This window comes from Channa argus, chromosome 13, assembly GCF_033026475.1.
Source record: "Channa argus isolate prfri chromosome 13, Channa argus male v1.0, whole genome shotgun sequence".
NCBI lineage: Eukaryota > Metazoa > Chordata > Actinopteri > Anabantiformes > Channidae > Channa > Channa argus.
The window spans coordinates 10,815,348-10,836,456 of NC_090209.1; the positions used below are offsets into that span (position 1 = coordinate 10,815,348).

A 21,109-nucleotide genomic window follows, 5' to 3' on the forward strand; every position below is an offset into this window, starting at 1 on the left:
CCTCTCATCTCTTCTCCTCCACTACATTTCCTTTCTCATTGCTTCCTCTCATTTCTGCAAGGAGACAGGGGAAGGGGTTAACAGCATCACCCATTCAGCGTCCCCCCCATCAGGTCTCTCTGTCTCTTTAATGACCTTCTTGGGCTACTGCTTGATTTGACCCCACTGACCGTGTGGGGTCACAACCCCATTCCACACCACAACTAATTATCTTTGACCTGTATGGAAGAGCTAAGATCTTATTTGTGTTAGTCAGCATCTATCTGTGTGATTATGTACATGTAAATATGTCTGTGAGTATCTGTGCATCTCTTTCTCTATCTATACGAATGTATGTCCTCCGTGCACACAAGTAAAGTAAAAGTTCAGAAGTAGTAACAACAACTTATAAAAATTCTCATTGTGGTTCGGTGTTATATTATAACCTTATTGGATTAATATTATTGTTGTTTTAAAGTTAAGCTACTTTAAGTTTGTAACTGTAATGGAGCACAATACTATGCTGCTGCTTTAATCTATAACAATGAATCATGTTATATATCATGTTTTAACCTGAAAATAACTACTGCTAACTTCAAATAAAGTAGAGCAGCATTTAAAATGTGGAATAGTTCAGTACTATAATAAATTGATAGGTGTATGGCAGTCATTGTTAGCTTCTTTCTATCAGCACAAACATAATTTGAAAATGGTCAAAGGATGTAAATATTGATAAATATGGGCTGATGTGAACTGCTGGTTCTCAACCCGAATCCTAAAGCTTTGCCAAAATTCCCTGTTACATCATCCTTCTTTAATCCCTTCCCCCTCCTCCTCGTTCTCTTCTCTTCTTTCTGTCTTATCTCTGTTGGCCCTGTCTCTCGGGGGTCGTTCGTTTTTGTCATAATCACCTTGGAGATTGGGGACCGGTGCCCATGGCAGAACTGAGCCGAGCGGAGGAGAGGAGTAAAAAGGATGAGAGAGCGAGAGAGAGAGAGAGAGAGAGAGAGAGAGAGAGAGAGAGAGAGAGAGGAGGGGGGGGGGGGGGGGTCGGTGTTGAGATGAGCAGTGGAGGACAGTCTTGCGGGGGGGATGACGGCTTGTCTGGCTCAGCCCCGGCTAATGTGAGGGGACAGCCTTGGCTTAGCCTTAACCACACTTGGGCCGCTGATGCCAGGCTGAGCAGAGAGGAGAGAATAGACGGATGAAACGCTCTCCTTTTCAGCGCTGCATTCTCCCACCCGCACTGACTGCTTTCTGAGGCGCGTGGGGCCCCAATGTCACACCCTGTAGGTGTTTAAGCTGCTTACTTACACCAACAAGAGAAAAAGATGAGGCAATAGAAGACAAGGAGACAGAGAGGGAGAAGATGCTGCAGAAAGGATGAGAGAGGTAGAATGGGAGAGAGTTAGACAAGGATGGGGGCGGAGGTCACGGTTGTAGGAGGTTGTGATGTGTAAGTATCTCAGTTTGACTGTCTTCACATCGAGGAAGGGTTGTTTTCATGTGGGGAATATTCATCACTCATTATGCCTTAGCAGTGTGAGTGTCTGTCACTGTGACGACTAGATACTGTACTGACAAACGGTAAGAGGCAGACTCATCCAGTTGATAATATGAGTGCTCACATAAGTTTTGTCCTTCAGCTCCACCCAGGTGACTCTTCTTCTCTCAGAGTTAAAGAAAAAATTCCCAGATTTTTACACACTTTGAGAAGGAGAGGCTGACTGGGAAGGCAAGGGATGCGCCAGTCAGGAGATGATTTATCTGGAGGGGGAAACGGGGGTTGCGATGAGATGTTTGAGTTTCTAAAATCCTATCTTTGTGTCAGGCATATTTGTGTTTGTTTGTTACTCACTAAGGTGTGACGGGTGATGATGATGGAGCTTGGGGTTATAGATTTATAAAGTGGACACAAGAAAGCAGTTCAGCATTATTTTGGGTCACAATGTAAACACACACACACACACACACACACACACACACACACACACACACACACACACACACACACACACACACACACATACACAAGAGAAGGGTCAGAGGGTGACGACTGAACAAAGCCGACTCTCAGCAACTTGCATGTTCAACACTGTGTGCTCAGTCCCTCTCAGCTTTTAAGTCATATTCCTGTCCTCTCAGCAGCCTTCTTGTTGATGCATGTTCTGTAGGTTCTGAGACACTCCCTCCTCAGGTCACTGGCTCTGTTTGTCCTAGCCCTCCTTTTTTCAACCCCCCCTCTCCTTCCCCCATCCCCTCCAACTCCCCTCTGCCTCTTCTCCTCGCCTGACCAGTTCCTCTAATTTGGTTTCAAATTTTTTCTCTACATCATCTCCTTTCCCTTCAGCTATGTGGGGGTAAAGTACAGGCCTTCCTCTCCTTGACTGTGTTTGTATTTGCTCTGTGAATATGTGTGTGCGCGGACGCGTGCATGTACACTGCTTGTATGTAAATCCCCTAAACTACCCAAGGTTTTTAGCTGCACTATCCTTCTTCAAAATGAAGATTTAACACTGAGGGCCTTTGGGAAAACAAGATCAACATACAACTCTCAGTTAACACGCAGAAAAATGTGGGTTTTTGTCATTTGTATGAAATACACACAGAAACACACATAGTAATGAAAAAAAAACTAGCAAGCAACAAGACAAATGTGTTAAATAGGAGCCACATCTGAAATACACCCAATTTTTTTTTTCCAAACATCAACTTGACAATGTTTCAGTGTGTGTGTGTGTGTGTGTGTGTTGGACAGGGAGACAATGAACGCAACTTGTTGGCAGAGCTTACGGTAAATGGAGACATTTAGGAAAGCGGTAGATCGACAGGCACAAACACACGGATCAAAAAGGTTTGAGCATTACAGTACACTTGGGAACAAAAGGAATAGAAAGAGAGGGGAGAGAGAGACGCAGAGAGAAAGAGGATGTGAGGGAAGGTGAATAGAAACCCCAATCAATATGCCATCCAAGAACAGCTTGAGCCAGCGAAGGAGCAGAGAAACTGAAAGATGGAGCGAGACAGAGAGAGAAAAAGTGGGTCAAACAAAGAGACGAGAGGATGACTGTTTGCGCTGAGGACTAAGAGAGGGAGGGAGAGGTGGCCGAAGCGGCGAAAGAACAAGACCGGGGTCGGGAGAGAGAGAAAGTGTATGAAAGCGCTGGACACTAGCTCCTGACCTCTGCTGACCCCTCAGCTTGGATGGCTAGAGAAGCACAACTAAGGGGAGGGGATGGGATAGGAGCAGGTAGGGCTCTTTGGGGAGGTTTGGAAAGGGATGCAGTGATATTGATGTGGCAAAGGGATGAGGATGGGAGGTGTTGTGTTAAAGTGGGTGAGGACCAGAGGGGATGGAGGTCAGCTGATCATGCAATAGGGAGGCCTGTTCTTTTCTCACGCCCAAACCCAAACCTAAACCTGTGGTCTACCACTGTAAACCACCAAATTTAATTCACCATGAAACTTGTGTCTGTCTTGTGTACCCGTTCATCTCCTGACACAAATCACTCTGATAACTAAATGTCACTTAGCATCTTGTGCACATTGCACATTTAGCTGGGTAATATTACAGTTACTGTTGTTTTCCACTGAGAGCTCTTTACACCAAATACCATTTGAATAGAAATCATTTACTGTTCAGTTTAAAACTGTGTGCCATTTAAACAGCTGAATGTCTGATTGTCTAGCGAGAGTGAAATTATACCACAATGCCACATCATATGTAGTGCGTAATTAGAAGATTAGTAGTCATTAGAAAGTATGAACAATCATCATCCACAGTTATGGCTGGATTACTAACCAGCAAAAGCAGTCAACTGCCCCAGGGCCCTATTAAAAACTGCAGTTCCCTGAAAGCTGCAGGCTTGCTGTATTACCTAGTTTGTGTCAGGTTATCTGAAATGTGTTTGAGCTTGCTAAAGCACTAGAGTCACTAAATTATCTACAGGATTATTATGGCCTTTTCTTGAAAAGTGACCCTCTGCTAAGATGTAGGCCAGGCACTATTACAGCATAGACAAACTGGACATGTTGTACAATGGATGTACAATCTGGTCATGATTATGGTGCTTTATGAGCGAAAACATTTTAGGGTGTTATAGTAGGAAAAATGAAGCTTTAAATCATAAAATGAACAATGTCTGAATTCCATTTGGCATCTGGAAGGGTAGATGATGGACATCATAAAGGGATCATGTGATGTACCGTATGAGCTGAATCATTACATCATCAGCACACCAGTTACATGTCATGTATCGATTTTTTTTTTAATCAGCATCTTTGTCTCTGTGACTCCAATGTGAGGTGATCTAACTTATCTTAAGCTAGGGTTACAGGTCCATAACGCTGTCGCTTCCAGCTGTTTCAAGCATTTTGAAAAGCACTCCAGGGGAATTTTGCCATAAAGCCTTCAATCCATGCTAGCGTCATTCATTTTCACTAAGGGAACAATTTATGTTTTTCTCATTTGTGTCCTAACAGACTGTCCACAGCCCTGGTAAAGCTACTGTTCATGTGCCAAACAAACAAACTAGCAGCTTGTTTCATACATAGAAGGTATATTATATTTAATTGAGGCTTATTGACAATGTTAAGCAGTTACACGTGCTGTTTAAATTCTTTCAGTCTTTCATGTTTTTCAGTCAAACACAACACACAGAGGAGCACTTTGTCTCACTGATGCTACTGTCCAGAGTCCCCATCATATTTTCTAGTGAGCATGTGTGGTGCATGTCCGTATCCCCATTTGTACTATTCTGTGGTGTTGGTATGGATTCAATGCTGGGCAAGTGACTTATATGAACCAATCTTTATACTGCTTCTGCCAACATGGCAACATAAACTGAATTAATCACAAGACATCTGGAACTCTTCTGGAGCTTAAAGTTTGGGTGCATTTCACAATCTTTCAAGAACACACTCTGTGTTCTTTGGAAATCCAGAAAAAAATCTAAATGTGTAATACTTGAGATGGATTTGTATTTTAAAAATTCAAGTTACATATAAAAACAGCTGCATAATACTGATATTAACATGCGAACATGCTCACGGTGACATCACAGGACACTAATGTTTGACAAACAATGTTCCCCTTGTTTACCATCATAAGCTATTTTGGACAATGTCTGGAGAATCATGTCTGGACGTGGTCTGCAGTTACCATTTCACACATGTAGCACACAGCAGGAGACAGTCCACGTTAGACGAAACGCTCCGATGTAGGCAAAAGGTGGCTCCTGGGTAGAGTGTGTGGCATAACATGACCCAAACAATGAACTGTGGAATTCACACTGTTCTATTTTGTTTACAACACATCAGAGCAGTTTTGAAATTATGGGTTATATCCAGTATATGACTCTGGTTCCCTAAGCCAGAGAAGCAGGTGAATATCTTTAACAAGCCACTTCCTCTCTGTGACTTAGCAGACAATTCTTCGCTCTACATGGGCTCAGTCGGACATTACAGACTTTGTCCTTGGGAGCTGGTAGGGTAAAGTCCATTTATGTCACTAGACTCAGCCATTTGAATTCTCCCATACAGCTCCTCCAGGTAATGCCAAGATAGATTCTTGGTTCCAGTGCATGTCTGAAAACAGCTTTAGAGTGCTTGCAGGCAACCATTAACTAATTAGCACAAAAATCATATTTGTTAGGGCGCTGTATCTCCACCTGAATCTGGCTCTGGCTCAGTCATTTTTGGTGCAGCTCCGGCTCCATCTACAAACTCCAGAGTTGGTGGTTTGATCCCTGGCTCTTCCTAGCCACGTGTCAAAGTGTCTTTTGACAAGAAAGCCCCAAATAGTACTGCGTTGAATGGCAGCAGTCTTAAATAAAACTAAAATAACCTGAGAGGGATCAATAAAAATCTCAATTTTGATATCTAAAAGAACTGTAAATATCTGTCTATTGTAGAGTGTGTAAATTAACACTCAGAGTCGTTATAAAGATCATCCACTAATTAGTAAGGTTATGTTCTACAATAAACCACTATAAAACAAATTTCGTCCATTCCATAGACTATGATTATGTCAGCACTTCAACATTATGTTCTGTCTGTGCTGATAAATAATGAATTAATAATGCACACATTTTACTTACTTACGGAGTCTGGGGACATAATAGCCCATGTCCTTCACATTATAGGAGTTGTTGGATGGATTTAACATATTCTTCAGCATGACTCTTCATAAAGAGAATACTGCGTGCCTGTGGAGGCTTTGAAACACAAATGTATTTGCCTTGGCCTATGCTCACATGCGGCTTCACCCACTTATTGTGTCTCTATCTGGTAAAATCAATACATGTTGCAGGATGTTGGGTAGTACAGTAGAAAAGTATATGTATCCATAATGACCACAAGTAACATTCCTGCCTCTGTTGCTCTTCACATACCTCCATCTTCTCTCCCACACCCTCAATTTTCAACTCTCCCTCCCTTCTTCCTTCTCTCTTCTCATCCCTGCTCCCTCCTTCATGTTTTCTCTCTCTCTCTCTCACACTCTCCCTTTCTTCAGCCTCCTCGCAGTCCAGATGGCCTAGCTGCCCCCACACTCACTCCCCCACATACACTCACTCCATGCACTCCACCCCACTCCTCCTCTCTTCTACAGAAACAGCACTCCCTTTAGAGGAATAGACCCCCACACATGCACCCTCCCCCCCAAAAAACACCACTACCACTGTGCTCACACACATTCACACACCTCCCCACACATGCTCTTCAACACATCTCCACTGTCCCTCCACAGACCACAGGCTTATATACGCCCACTCACATACACACGGACACAGAAGATCGCGTTCAGAATTCTCCTCTTCTGCAGCTTAATGTCTGATGGGAATATAGTAGGAACACTGGTATTGTAGGTGTGATGAATGACGCTGTGAGACGTGGCCAATAATCAGATCAGAGCATGGTTGTTTTTGACATTTATGTGCTCTATTCCTGTTATTGTATTGTTTTATTCTTGTCATTTAATCCTTAACCAATTGAGTATTCTATCTCTTTTTGACACAGTGAAATGTTGATGAGTATCTGCTCATTGACATCTTGTAGTGGTGACTCAGCTGTTGCTAAGCACAAACAGGCGCTTCAGAATGTCTTTCAATGTGGTTGATGACATGATGAGAAATGGGAGGAATGTCGTGAACCTGTCATAAGTGTAAACCTACCTGCGCAGTCACAATGGCTCAAGCACAAACATGCCCACATGCATTTGCGTTGTTTTTATAATTAGCTGGCAAGGGGTCAGGCATGGAGCAGCAGAGAGGAACAGAGAGATGGTTGTCACGGCAGGGAGAGGATCAGAGGAGGCACAAGTGTGACTACTACAGTACGAGGGAAGAAGGCTATTGTTGGAGAGCGTACATGCGTTCATTGGCCAGCGAATAAAGGAGAAAGAGGGAAGAGTTGGCATATGAGCGGACTGTTTTCTAGGGTTGTGCGTGTCTGTGTGTGTGTGTGTGTGTGTGTGTGGGGGGGGGGGGGGGGGGTAGGCCAGGGGAGGAGGGTGTGGTTAACGGTTATAGCACTCACAGGAAGCTGTGAGGCAGGGAAAGGGGAAGTGAACCACCCCCACACTGTTCCAAGGCCATGGCGGCACTCTCCTCAGGGCTGGAACTGACTGACCTCGGCTCACCACCACACCTTTTTACCCATACACACACACACACACGTACACACAATATAGATAGATACATAGTGCATGGTCACTTGCTTACGTAAACAATTATTGGCCAAGTAGAAGTATACCATTATCTACCTATTTATTATACATGTATGCTGTCCTACCTCCTGTGACATTTTATTATTATGCTGTTGTAAAAACACTCAGCATTGTTATATCATGTGGTCTCTTGATCTAAAATAAGTTACATTTTACAAAATAGGTCAAAGACCATTCTGATTAAATATCATCTTACGATCTATACACTACGGGTACAAGTATACCATGCATTTATAGATGGAATTTCCTCTTTGCTTATAAGAGGAATGAGAACAGAAAAAAAAACTATTAAATATTTTTATGTTACCTACTTTTGGAGTTGTTAGTTGACTGTAAATACAAGTAATGCATCAACATGATATATATACCTAGAAGACTTGCTGGGCCAAATGAAAAACCAAATGTAGCATCCTTTAAATGGCTGCTGCTCACATTCAAATCTCACTTTATTAAACACACCAATAGGACCAAAAGGATTTTCACATGATTTTTTTATATATAGATATATGTATATAAATTACTTCTAAGTGTGTTTTAAAAATAGCCACAGTAAATGTGATAGAAGTTTTACTTTTAATCCTGTCATCATTTTACAGCAAAGGGGTAAATCTGAAGTCATTACACAGGTGCATTAAGTCAAGCACCTTTCTTTTCCTAAATGGCATAAGCTGACTTGAACTTTGTCACTGAGCCTCAGACTGCGATGTTTGCCAGAGACCCTGGTTCACACTTGGCCACTGTGATCTGGCTTTTCAGGCCACACACATGCTCATTCAATTCATTCATTCCAGGCAAATGACCCGATGCTTCGTGGCTCAAACCCCTCTGCCAGCTGACTCACAGACACAGAATGCCGTGGCGCAACAAAAATTTAAGTCAGGAGAGCAAGTGTGACAACGCACACATGCACACGCACACACGCAAACACGCACATACACACACACACACACACACACACACACACACACACACACACACACACACACACACACACACACACACCTTGTTCATATAAACATGGTACAGTTCTCATTGCAATAATTAAAAAAACTGATTACATTTTGTTTGAGCATTTATTATTAATTGAGTCAAACACTGTACAACAACAAGACACATCACAAAAAATAAACATGTTTCCTCCTCCTTCAGTAAAAAAAGTCAGTGTGTTCCCCAATGTGACCCTGGTCATCCTTGTTGCACACAATGTTACCTTGGTGACCGGGTTTAATATCTCCACAGAGAGCTGGATCCCAATCTGACCCTTAACCTTTGGTGAAAGAAAGGTCACTGGGGTCACACACTCCAGTCGTCCATTTTCTACATGGCCATTTCATTCTGAAAGGCTGTTAGTAAAAAATCAGTTTTCATGGGTAACAGAAAGCCGATGTAAATATGTTTAAATGTAACAAAGTCGTCTTGAAACAATTATGGTATAGCAGATTAAAGATTTTGTGAATTTTTGAGGGTAGGGAAACAAATAATAAAAACTGTAACTGTATTATGCTTTAAATATTGGCAGGGGTGTGGCAGGGTGCACCTGCTTTCTCTTTATTCCCCTTTCAGGGTAAAAGAGACATTCTGAAAGGGAGTTGCTAGACCAACGGCGAAAACAATACCTGAACACCAATAAAGGCAAGCATAAGGAGTTTTATAGCACACAATCAAACCAGAAGCACACGTCATACAACTCTGCAACAGCTTACATTCAGTTCTTCAGACCACATCAATTTTTGCACTCTCTCTGAAAAATCATGACATGCCTCATTTCTAATCCAATCTTTGCAGACACAAAGGATATAGCTCTGTTGGATAAAAACGTAAAAATGTCAGAGATGCCAAAGCGTATCGAGAAGTAGCACTTATTTTTGTATCTCTAACTGTATGATTTTATTGTGTCAGAATATGGGCCACAATTTGAAAGAGTAATACAATATAGGGAATTGCAAAGTTGTACAACGCTTTCGTATGTTTAATGGAACATGGCCCTGGCACAATTAGTGGAAAGTAGAACTGAAGAATATGTGATACTAAATTTAAATGTTTGAGAGATCTGATTGGATACACCAAGGTTCTTCCCTTTCCTTTTGCACTTCATTTTAAAGCTGCGATTTTTAGATTGAATAACATTATAATCTCAGTGAGAGGTCAGAATGTAAAAGGATATTGCATTTTCTCCCTTGAAAGGGTTATGCACATGCCAGTGTTACAGAATTCCTCAGAAATGACTTTTCAAAGCGAATTTTCAAAAATGTCCTTCCCTGGAGCTGAATGCCTGCAGTTCAATCTCGTTTCCAAAATAATTTTCATGGAATTTATAATTTATTAAACAGTTCGGAGAACAAGGCAACATAAAAGATGAGATGTAACAAGCGATAAATCTTCCAGGCTGAGTGACCAGAACAATCTAGAAGCTGCCTGTCAAAGCATAAAAGGAAAGTGAAGTGCTACGTCTGTACAAGATAAGAGTTGCTGCAGAATGCTGCGATGCATCTGAAGGCAATTTCTTTGGACCATTTTAAGATTTTTTTAAAAGCATAAATAAGAATTTTCTAAATACACCAATAGTAGTTTTCTTATACTTACTTTTATATTTTTAATTTTATTGTTATAATTTTTTCACTGATTTTATAAATTTGTGGGTACTTTATTCAAGATACTACAGTAAACTGTTGAATACTCAGATTTTATATTTGATATATAGTCTATAACCGTCCTGATTTATTCAGCAAAAGTGATTTTTCACATACACATAGAAATCAAGAAACGCATATAAGAAATTGTTTCCTGAAAGGTGAACAGGGGAAATCGAAATACTACTTCTTTAAAAAAAACAGTAAAAAAAACTGTTCCTCAATTTTACAATTGTTGGTAATAAAAAAAAAAGTATAATATTATACAGTGCTCGCTTACACGCTCATAAACAGGACAGTATGAATTTATATATGAGTATGTATATTCTTAATGTATATGACACATATAACACAGTTAAGTTTTCAGTAATTTGGTATTTGTCACTGTTTGTATCCTGAAACAATCTACACAGATAAACAGTATTTGCTTCAGAGTGCGTCACTGACAGAAAATTGTACTTTGTATTAGTATTTTAAAATAATACAATAATAACAGAATAAAACATTTTAGCTCGAGCAGATGTCTGCTAGTTGATACAATGTGAAAGTCATATGCAAAGGCGACTTTCTCAGGAAGTCTAGTTTCCGTAGTTTTCTGGAAGTAAGTAGCCATTCTTGAGGATATTAAAACAGAATTACTGAGTGGTTATTTAGTTGATTTAGCTTTGAGAATAAAAACCAAAATGATCCAAGGTATTTTCACAAGCAGCAATAATCTCTGTGCTCTGGTTGGTGTGTACATTGCTCCCTCTACTGGGAAATAGGCAGAACTTGGAGGAAATCTCCTTATCTTAACAATAAAATGGCTCTGTGTGTGCCATTCATGACAAATAGAGTACATTTTTATATTGCTGATGTACAATATCCCCAAAATGTCCAGTATGCAATATTAATCTCAAGTTTAATAAAGAGGAAATCGAAATGTACATTTTAGCAAGAAAGCCAGGCCAGTAGGAGCTATGAAATATTGATTACACAACCAGTTTAAATGCAGAAGTGTGCTAATTATCTATGCAGACGTGTACTAATTATTAATTGAAACCTTTCTGTTTTAACATCCAAATAAATTTCACTACAAAGCAGGTTTGTTTTTTATTTTGTTTTTTAATTTGGCGTTCCTCCTCATTCTCTGTTGGGGTGAGTTAGCGTTTCATGGGCTGACGAACCTGAGATTGAGCCTGATATCACCATTCTCAGGTTGGACAGTCCTAGAAAGAACTACTCAAGAACTAAATCTGGACTGCGTGTCTTGTTCAGGCTGCTCCATGAGCCTCAGTGCACTCTGTCCACACTCAACTCAACTGCTTAAAAAAAAGAAGAAAAAAAGACATCTGTCTTAGGATAAGTGGTTTAGATATGTTTAAACTTCTGGAATGTGTGCATGGTTTGAAAAATATATTGGTGGACTTTTTTATTGTTTTCTGCATAATAAAAAATTCTAATGCCCAAAGATCCACTTTATTCCCACACAGAGGAAAGATGATGACTTATTGATGGCCAACATTAATCATCACCATCATCTTAATCATAGCAAAGCAAATCAGTGTTTTCTAACTGATCACTCTAAAAGTTAACACTAATAAATTAATTCAATTATTGGTGAAAATGATGCAACATTCCCACTAAAAATAATCAATTCAAAGATTGGCTGCTCACACACATGTTAGGATTTTGGCGCCAGGAACAAAAGTCATAAAGGAAGTCAAAAAAGAATACTTATCAAAAAAATCGCCTTCGATTAAAGTAAAAAATGATATTTGTTTATTCTAGAAATAGAATTTTAATTCCTTATTTGAAAAAAAAATCAATAGATTTCATTGTTTTCAGGAGGGCACAGATATTGCGCTCATTGTAAAATGTAGCTTCTGTGAAATGGAGTTTGCAATGTAATGACAGAGCCAAACAGCCAGAACTAAATGCATTTAAACAACATATTAAACTTAGACGTGTGCTTATTTTCTTATTCACAAAACTGAGAGCACGGTATAAAAATTGGGCACCATGTCTGTGGCTCAGTGTTGTTAGCTAAGCTGCACTGAAACCACTTAGAGAGCAATGATGACGGCTAACGCACCAACTGCATCTCATACTAAATAACATCTAAATCACCCTTGCCTGACTTTATGAGGACAGTCCAGCCTGTTTTTTTACTCTCATGATAAACTATGTAAATGAGGAGCACAAGAGAACACACACACACACACCAACACACACACACACACACACACACACACACAGTGAGATATGGTGAAAGAAAAAGGAGGGAGGAAAAGGGAAAGACAATACTTTAGCCTCTTCAGGAGACTAATCCAAACCCTCTTCACATGATTCAGAAATACTTCACTGTCAGAATTATTCATCCTCAACTACCTGCATTAAGTACTGCACTACTACTCACCATCATTTCACATTTACAACCCAGACACACTCACTAGTGGATATCACATTACCAAAACAAATAACTAACATCAAAACATTATTAATTTCACTGTAAGGCTGTAAACTGTAAGATTTTGGCAAGTTTCAAACTATTTCTCTATGAGAGGTTTAGAAGTTGCCTTACTCACATGGCAGAGCAGCTGACTCCACAGACCCAGTCAAAACAGACAAGACACAAAATCTCGAGACATCTTCCACCATGTAAAGTGACGACCGAAAGAAGGCACACAGGAAGAAAGCAGTACAACCTGGAGCAAAGCTGGTGACATGAGGATGAAAAACAAACACAGGTCGGTGAGTTATAATGGCCACTCCTGCTGTCTTTTCTGAGCTGTGACCTCATCATGCTCTACACTACCAATGGGGATGCGACTCACAGACACAGACACACCACCTTCCTGTTTGTCAGTGCTGGTGGTAAACTTTCCACTGACATCTCAGTTCAAGATAGAAATAGATTTTCAAGCATTTTGTCATCAAAAACAAAATACATCTGAACTGAATTTAAAAACCAATGGCAAATGTCACCATCCAGTGCAAGTCAGGACTTGTGTGTATGTGTGTGGGTGGAGGAGTGATACAAAGTGCTGTGACTTAACAATGGATATGAAGCAAACTAAAACCTTTTTAGCTTCAGCAAAAAAATAAAAGCTTTCAAATGTCTGACAGCTGCATATTTAACACTAGATAAACTAGAGCAGGACAAGAATATAAATGCTGCTGCTGAGCTTCCTGATATTCTTAGCGCTTGCACGTCTTTTGACTGTCCTTCTCATGCCTCCTCCCATAGACAAAGATGCCTCTTGGGGGTCAATATCTGCTTAATAGGCTGCTGTTTTGTAATTGTCCATCAGCCCCATCAAATGTGTGGCAATCATATTTTACAGTGGCTGACGTCTTGACAGCTGTCAGAGTAATAATTATGGAAAGTGATGGAAGATATCAAGGTTACTTTCCATGAGAAGAGGACAACCACAATATCCTTCCTGTTCATTGTCAAAGTGTATGTAATGTGTCGTTCTGTCTTTAAATGTTTGCAAGAGGCAAAAATATGCTGGTTAGTCAAAAAAGATAAAAATGTGCTTCACATTCTATCACGTGTGTTAAAAACCATCACTGACTTTTCAAATGTGTAGTAAATCTGACTGCATACATAGGGTGAGCTGGCTGACACTTGATAACATTTATGTTTGACATAAATAATATGAAGGCACTACAACAAAGTTAAAAGCTCTATTGCACTTTTATTTAATATAGTTATAAAACATTCAGCAGAGATGAACATAAAACTGCTGAGGCTGTGAAAACCCAATCATTGGATATTCTGTACTGAATGTCTCGTACAACACTAAGTACATTCTGCGCACAAGCAGGTTATTAAATGGAAAAGTAATTGTGAACCAGCAATAGTAATGGTACTTGTAGGTCACATTTATTCGTAATGTTGTTTATTTCCTATTCTCAGTAAAGCAGAGATTAAAACAAAACAAAAAAACTGTATACTGACTATGAATTACAATATGAAAATGCATTTAATCTGCAACATTTCTGTCCAAATAATGTCCCGTTGCATTATTTAACCATGTGGATAAAAATCATGGAGGTGCAACCCTATGTGAGACAGTGAAAATAAGCCTATAGAGAACAAGGTGAAATTAAAAAAGCACCAAATTTAACAAACACATCAAATTCGTTTCAATACTGATGTGAAGTAAAAGAATCAGGCACAGACCAGTCTGACATGCAAGTGTTCTGAGTTCATATGTATCCACAGCTCAAGAGTGAAAACTCTAATTTACTGCACGAAAAACAGACATAACTCAGGATGCACGAGACTGAAATAAACACTTAATCTGTATTTGGTAAATGCGGATGACCCATTTTCACGGCAGGAAAAAAAGGCACGGCTTGCCTGCTGAATGGTCAAGTCTATCCATAGTAAAAATATGTAAATGAAGAATATGCTGCATAAATCACACTACAAGTGCATACTTTTAGCTGTATAATGCAAAGCGGAGCTCAAAACCCTTTCAGCTGGTTAGGTCAGCATGTACACAGAAGGAAAAGGGTGAACCAGAGAGCTTAAAATAAAGGGAAAAAAAAACGACAGATACACCTACACATTTTCCGATTGAATGGTCCTTCAGAAAGTGCTCATGGCGATGGAAGTTGAGCATCGCAAGTTCATGTTCAGATTTTACTTTGGTGAAAGTTGTGAAAACAATATGTGGTAAAAATAAACTTGAAATCTTGATTTTTGTTCTTTTACAACAAATTTACATTCAGTTGTGTCATACACAGCACACGGTTTAAGGCTAGATTTATCTTTTAAAAACATGTCTGCAAATTTTAGATTGTCAGTTTTAATAACCAAAATAAAACACTCTGACTTTATAACACAGTATACAAATAAAATTCTTATTTACTTCATCACACAATTTTCCACAACATTAAAATTTATAATTTTAAATTTCAACAAGGTGACTGTGAAAAAAACAAAAGTGTCAGATCTTCAGCTTAATTTCCTTGGCACCCTTGTTGGGCCCTTGAGGAAAGCACATGATAACCTAACAGGAAAAAAGACTTCATATTGTCCTCAGATGGGCAGAGCCCTGAATCACCTAATAATTTGGTGGCAATAATAACTGGCAATATTTTAATCAGTAACTGGGCTCATCTATCTCTTCATCGCTCCAGTCAGGGGGTGCATCTGTTCCAAAGTATCGATCCCCAAAATTTCCTACAAGTAAAAAAAAAAAAACACCATTAGTTAAAATATGAATTTTTTTTAACATGACACCAGAGATTGTTTTTACAATTATTAATTTCTTACACTCTTATTCCTCTAAGAGTAAGAGTGTGCTCACCTATGCCAGGTATGATATGGAAGAGATCATTGACCTTCTTGTCGACAGCAGTGGTTAGGATTTTGACCTGTGGGAATGCGTAAGCCACTGAATGGATGCCCATTTCAGCCATCAGCAAAGACACCAGCAGGATTTTGTCCTCCCGAACATCATGGTCCTAGATATGACAAGATGCCCATGAATATCGACTACATTAGGAAAGTAATTCTTGGCAGGCAACATAATTCTTTTACACAACCGTTACACGCACCAGCAGGACTCGTACAGCCATCATGGCTGCAGCTCCAGTGGACACAGTACAGTCCATAAGAATCACATGATCTTCACTGATGTCTTTCGGCAGACGCAGGTAGTGAAGCTAACAGTGTGTTGAGACAGGATGTGGGTTAATACCAACATGTGAAATATATGACCAGTACCTATATCCTGTAGCTATAGGTGGGATTATGCAGAAATCCCCCAACCTTAATATACTGAAAAGACATGACATGTGGGCTACAAGCAACAAGTATGATAAAACAAGGTGAGAAACATAGTAATTCAAAATTAGAGTTAGGGTAATGTGTTTATCAGCAAACATTTAAATAAATGAACTTTATGCAGTTACAATTGTGCTACAGTGTTGAAGTTGTTTTAATCTGTACCTCTGGTTCTCCTGTGTCCTGGTTGGTCTGGATGAGGATCTTGCCTATGCGGACGTCTTTGCAGACAGCCCTCAGGGCCGGCTCCATAGTCTCCCCAGCTCGCAGGATCGACACACCTGTGATCTAAAATAAAAAACAATGAAAAGGAAAGAAATTAAGAGGTTAACTACATCTATTTAGGTGGAAATGAAATTAATCTTGATGATATTAAAAAATAGAAATTGAGAATCGAGTTGAGGACACGGCAGGAATGAAATGAAGTTCACTCACCCTCTTCCCATTAAAAGTTTTGCCTTCATAATCCTCTCCTTGGGGGGTCTGGACTACGCGGACCTGAGATATTAAAAATCATTAGAGTGTGAGCAGAATGCTGATCACAACACTAAAGTGCAGTACAGAAGTCAGGAAAGTAGTTTGCGATGAGCTATGGCAGATTACAAACTGTCAGTCACGTGTGTTTGTGTAATACAAACCTGTATCTTATGGTTAACTTATGGAAACTTTCCACTGTGGTAGGTAGGTTAACTTGATAAGTTTCCTTGCTCGTGCTACAGGCCACTATAATAACATCTATCTGATTTTAATTTTAGCCATTACAAATACTTTGTTTTTCCGTTAACCATTACCTAACAATATTTTCCCCATTTCAAGGCCACATGCTTTACTAAATCTCACTCTTTTGCTGTGTCTCGTCAGCATCTCTAAGTTGCTTCTTTCTTGTCCCCCCTTAATACAGTGTATAACAGAACCATTGTGTAGTGCTATGATTTAATGTCTCTGGCACCTGTGAGGGGAGGAAGGAGAGCGCCCGCTCTATTAGAAGACGCATCAACCTCTTGGAGTAGAAGATAAACTCATCACGACTGGTTTCCTTGTTTCTAAACATGGTGATTAGAAAAAAAAAAAGTACAATGTTATACTGGTGGGAGCTGCTCTATCCTGAGTTTTCTACTAAGGGAACCAGATTTAGTATTTTTATATGCAGTAGTCTTTCTAGCTTTTACCTGATGATGGTGTGCATGCCTCTGACCTGGGGTGTGCTCTCAAGAACACTGAGGGTCTGGGGAAGGGGTTGGGCCTGGTGTGCAGAAGCCAGGGCTGCCCTGTAACCACGGCAACAAGTACAGATGCAGGGGAGTGGGGGTGGGGGGTAGGGGGTTGAGCAAGGTGAGAGGAGTAAAAAGAGGGAAGATGGACATGTACGCAACACACACGAATACAGGTGCGATTAACACTTTTCTGCACATATTTGTACAGTATGTTCAAGTTCACACACAAGCTTACACACTAATGTATGCACACTTCAAAAACAAACACGGACATACCAGTAAGTACATGCACAAATCATTGTTCAATAGTAATTAGAGTAAAGTTGATACGGCTAGTGTGAAACCACTAGGTTTCATGGGGGGAAAAAGCAGACATACAAAACTGCACAGCACACAGTGCCACTGTTGAGTATTTCAGTGAACATTACAAGACCACAGAGACCATGGCAATGGAAAGAAACATCAAAATCTTAGTAATTTTATTTTAATTTAAAAAATGTACATAATGCAGATGTAAAATAAAGAAAAATTTTCAAAACATAAATAAAACGAATGATTGTTATTTTCCACGACAGGTCTCTACTACTTGTAACAATAGGAAATGTTTGATGATGTAGTTGGCCTAGGTCCACCCTGAGTGATGAGGTCATATTGCCACTAAAGGATCTACAATGTCACTGAGATAAACATTAGCCAGATGCAAGAAGAAATGAGAAATCATAGCAAATCTGCTCACATATCCCAGCGAAGTTTCCTCTATGGGGAGAGTTTTTTTGCGATGAAACACATTTAACAGTCACAGCAGAGGAGACACAGAAAGACGACACACAACAAATAAGAAAAGACAAAACATCAGGTGAATGAAGGGATTATCACACAGTTAAAAGTGTGACAGCTGAGACTTAAAAAGGTCAAATGTCATGGAAATGTGCTTACCACATTGTAGAGGTAAATTGCCATTTAAGTAAAATTTTAATTCCTGGTTAGGACTAAAACTGACCATGCTTTACAAGATTCTTACAGATGCTAGCTAGGGTAAAACGAACACTGTAGAGTTTTGGATCAGATTTTGATATCTATACAAGTGCATCCATTGTGTGTATGCGTGGGAGTAGCACAAGCTATCGTGCGGCTGTCACTCTTTCACCATGTAGAACAGTACAGGTTGGTATTTCAGCTCACAGGCCCCAGCACATCCTGTGTCTAAAGACAGACACCAAGCTCACTTCCTTTTGCTCTCTGTCTCAGATACCGTGGCCGACATTCAATGGAAAAACTCAGCGCTTTGTAGTAGGGTATTGGAAACTTTCTCTGTGGCTGAGGTATGTGATAGTCAACTAGCTGTAGCAAGTGCTTCCTCTCTCTTGCTTTCTCTTATAGTCACTCTCTCTCATTGTCAGTGAAAGGAGGGGTCAGTGACTTGACTCACTGGTATATTTTTAGACACAGAAGGCAGGAAGAGTGTGAGTTGTCATTTCTCTAAAAGGTAGAGAGAGGGAAAACCAACGTCTTTACATTAAATGCTGGCTGCGCCACATCACTTCAAAACTTTGGATCTAAGCTTTACTTTCAAATTACTGACAGCATTTTTCATGTGGTTTATATTTATTCTACTCTGGGGTGAACCAAGCCTTTACAATGCTTTGGCACAGTCACATTCTTTTATGACTGATTAGTCGTATTTGGTTTGCACAGTAGGAGAGGGCTGCCTTGTGATGTGTCGTGGCAGCCAGCAGATCAATAAAGGTAGAAGTTGGCTTTGCATGCCTCTTGTTCTCTCCCTCCCAGTAAGAAGCTGGAGCTGCCAGTGAACTGGGCAGATGGTGAGGAAAGAATGACAGACGGGATAAAGGTCGCTCTACCTGACGCTGAGCTCGCGCTGTGAGCCATGGAGGGATTTAGGGTTGGGGGATGTGGGAGAAGGAGAGTGATAGAGAGGTCCATCATGTATGTTACTGTGTGCATAGTGAGGAGGGAACAAATCAAAGTGCGCTATGGCACAAAGTGAACCGAAAAAAGTTGCCCTTTAGAGCAATTAGCACGTGTTTCACAACAAATGAAAAAAATTGTCTGAGATGCTGTGAGTCAAAATGATATATTAAATTATACATTATACATTTTTAGTACTGTTGCTCAGTTGGTCAACGTAATATTGATCATGGGTAAAATGTTATTAAAGGTTAAAGGTAATCAAACAAATGATCAGATTGATCATTTGTTTGAAAATGGAAAAAAGTTGCACATGCTTATGTGAAAACTAATGGGCTAATGTATTAATTTATCTTTTCAAGCATTACAACAGCTGTGTAGTTAAACACACTGAATGCACTGAGCAAATTCATCTATACAGTATATTGAATTCAGAAAAAAACTAAAACAAACTATGAATCTTAACCTGAGACTAATTATAGTCCTAAAAGTGAAAATATAATGCTTTGGCTTCAGTTTTAGATTGATTAAATGTTCAAAGGTATAGATTTTATGCCCCCCTCCCCAAACCTGTAACTAATTAATCAGGAATGACTAATTTGTGTTGATTTGTAAATTGGGACTCCACAACGACATGTACAAGCAGAGTTAAGTCTTAATACTTGCTAATTTATTTACCTGCACCAAATCAACACTAATTTATTTGCAAGAATTGGAACTAATATTTAGTCTAAACAACGGAGAACACCCAAACACAAGTGCTTAAAAATGCTCCTGGAAAGATGATTCATTGAGTGCAAATTGACCTTTTTCTATTTAAGCTCAGAGAACAAAACCTGGAGCAATCATGTATGTTTGTCCTCTTCTGAATCTCTGTATTTTCTCTCCACTAGAGGGAGTTGTAGTGTTTATTGACAAAAAGGCCTGGTTGAGAAAACATACCCTCTGAATGCAGATCAGCCCTTTTTACTTAATGACTATACAAAGAATTCCTCTAATAAAAAAACAAAAAAACCAAAAGGCTAGGAAGGAAGTGATGGTAATGATGTTAACATGAAAATGCTATATTTATGCTATGAAATAATATAATGCTATATTTAACCGGTAAGACGTTTTTTAATGAGTGTGTATGTTTGTACATTGTTCCGTCAGTGTGACCTCTCTTACCTCCTCCAGCTGACTGTGGACATGCTGCACAATCAAATCAATAGCCACCATGTTGCCACCACCTAATAGAATGGAAAATATGGACCTAATATTAATTTGGAGACTCACAGGAAACATAAACTGTCAGTATTTAACTTTCTTGAACACAGTAACTATCATATACTAGTAAAAAGTTGTTAATTTTTTAAAATTGCAACACTCATTATGTAAAGCTGAATCTGTAAGTATATATTTGTGTGTATTTTTACACACCTCGTGGTACTACAATATCGGCCAGGCGCATGGTGGGCTCAATGTACTGCTCAAATGCTGGCTTTACAAACTTGTTGTACTGCTTGATGACACCATCAATGTCTCTCCCCCTTTCTGTAATGTCCCTTCTAAGCCGACGCACAAGCCGGATGTCAGAGTCCGTGTCCACAAATAACTTCATATCCAGCAACTGACAAAAGCACATAAAATGGACACAAAATGTTAAGCTCAACATAATCTTTTATAACACACGTTTACACAAAGATGACATGACATAAGGTTCGTCTTGATTCTACTTAAACTCTTATGTGTCATAGTACTCATTATTTGAACAGATTTTTCTTAGAAGTTAGGTTTACTGTGCTTGACATTGATACTTCTTTTTTCCTGACAACCACAAAAAAAATGCTCTAAAATAATTCTGACG

At 39.6% G+C, this 21,109-nt stretch overlaps 1 protein-coding gene across 6 annotated transcripts in view; it reads right to left on the minus strand.

Annotated features, from left to right (window-relative positions):
* Window positions 1-13,998: 13,998 nt before the first annotated feature.
* Window positions 13,999-21,109, minus strand: part of uckl1b (uridine-cytidine kinase 1-like 1b) — a 40,994-nt gene continuing 33,883 nt past the window's right edge. For 4 of the 6 annotated variants that reach the window (XM_067528049.1, XM_067528046.1, XM_067528048.1 and 1 more), the window contains exons 6-15: window positions 20,683-20,872; window positions 20,431-20,492; window positions 18,071-18,090; window positions 17,290-17,388; window positions 17,070-17,163; window positions 16,556-16,618; window positions 16,286-16,408; window positions 15,892-15,999; window positions 15,642-15,798; window positions 13,999-15,514 (exon numbers count right to left, since the gene is read on the minus strand). In XM_067528049.1, coding sequence (XP_067384150.1) covers window positions 15,435-15,514; window positions 15,642-15,798; window positions 15,892-15,999; window positions 16,286-16,408; window positions 16,556-16,618; window positions 17,070-17,163; window positions 17,290-17,388; window positions 18,071-18,090; window positions 20,431-20,492; window positions 20,683-20,872 — 996 coding nt within the window. In that variant the 3' untranslated portion in view covers window positions 13,999-15,434. Of the gene's footprint in view, window positions 15,515-15,641; window positions 15,799-15,891; window positions 16,000-16,285; window positions 16,409-16,555; window positions 16,619-17,069; window positions 17,164-17,289; window positions 17,389-18,070; window positions 18,091-19,196; window positions 19,214-20,430; window positions 20,493-20,682; window positions 20,873-21,109 lie in introns of all 6 variants that reach the window. The other 2 variants (XM_067528047.1, XM_067528051.1) reach the window with 1 other exon arrangement.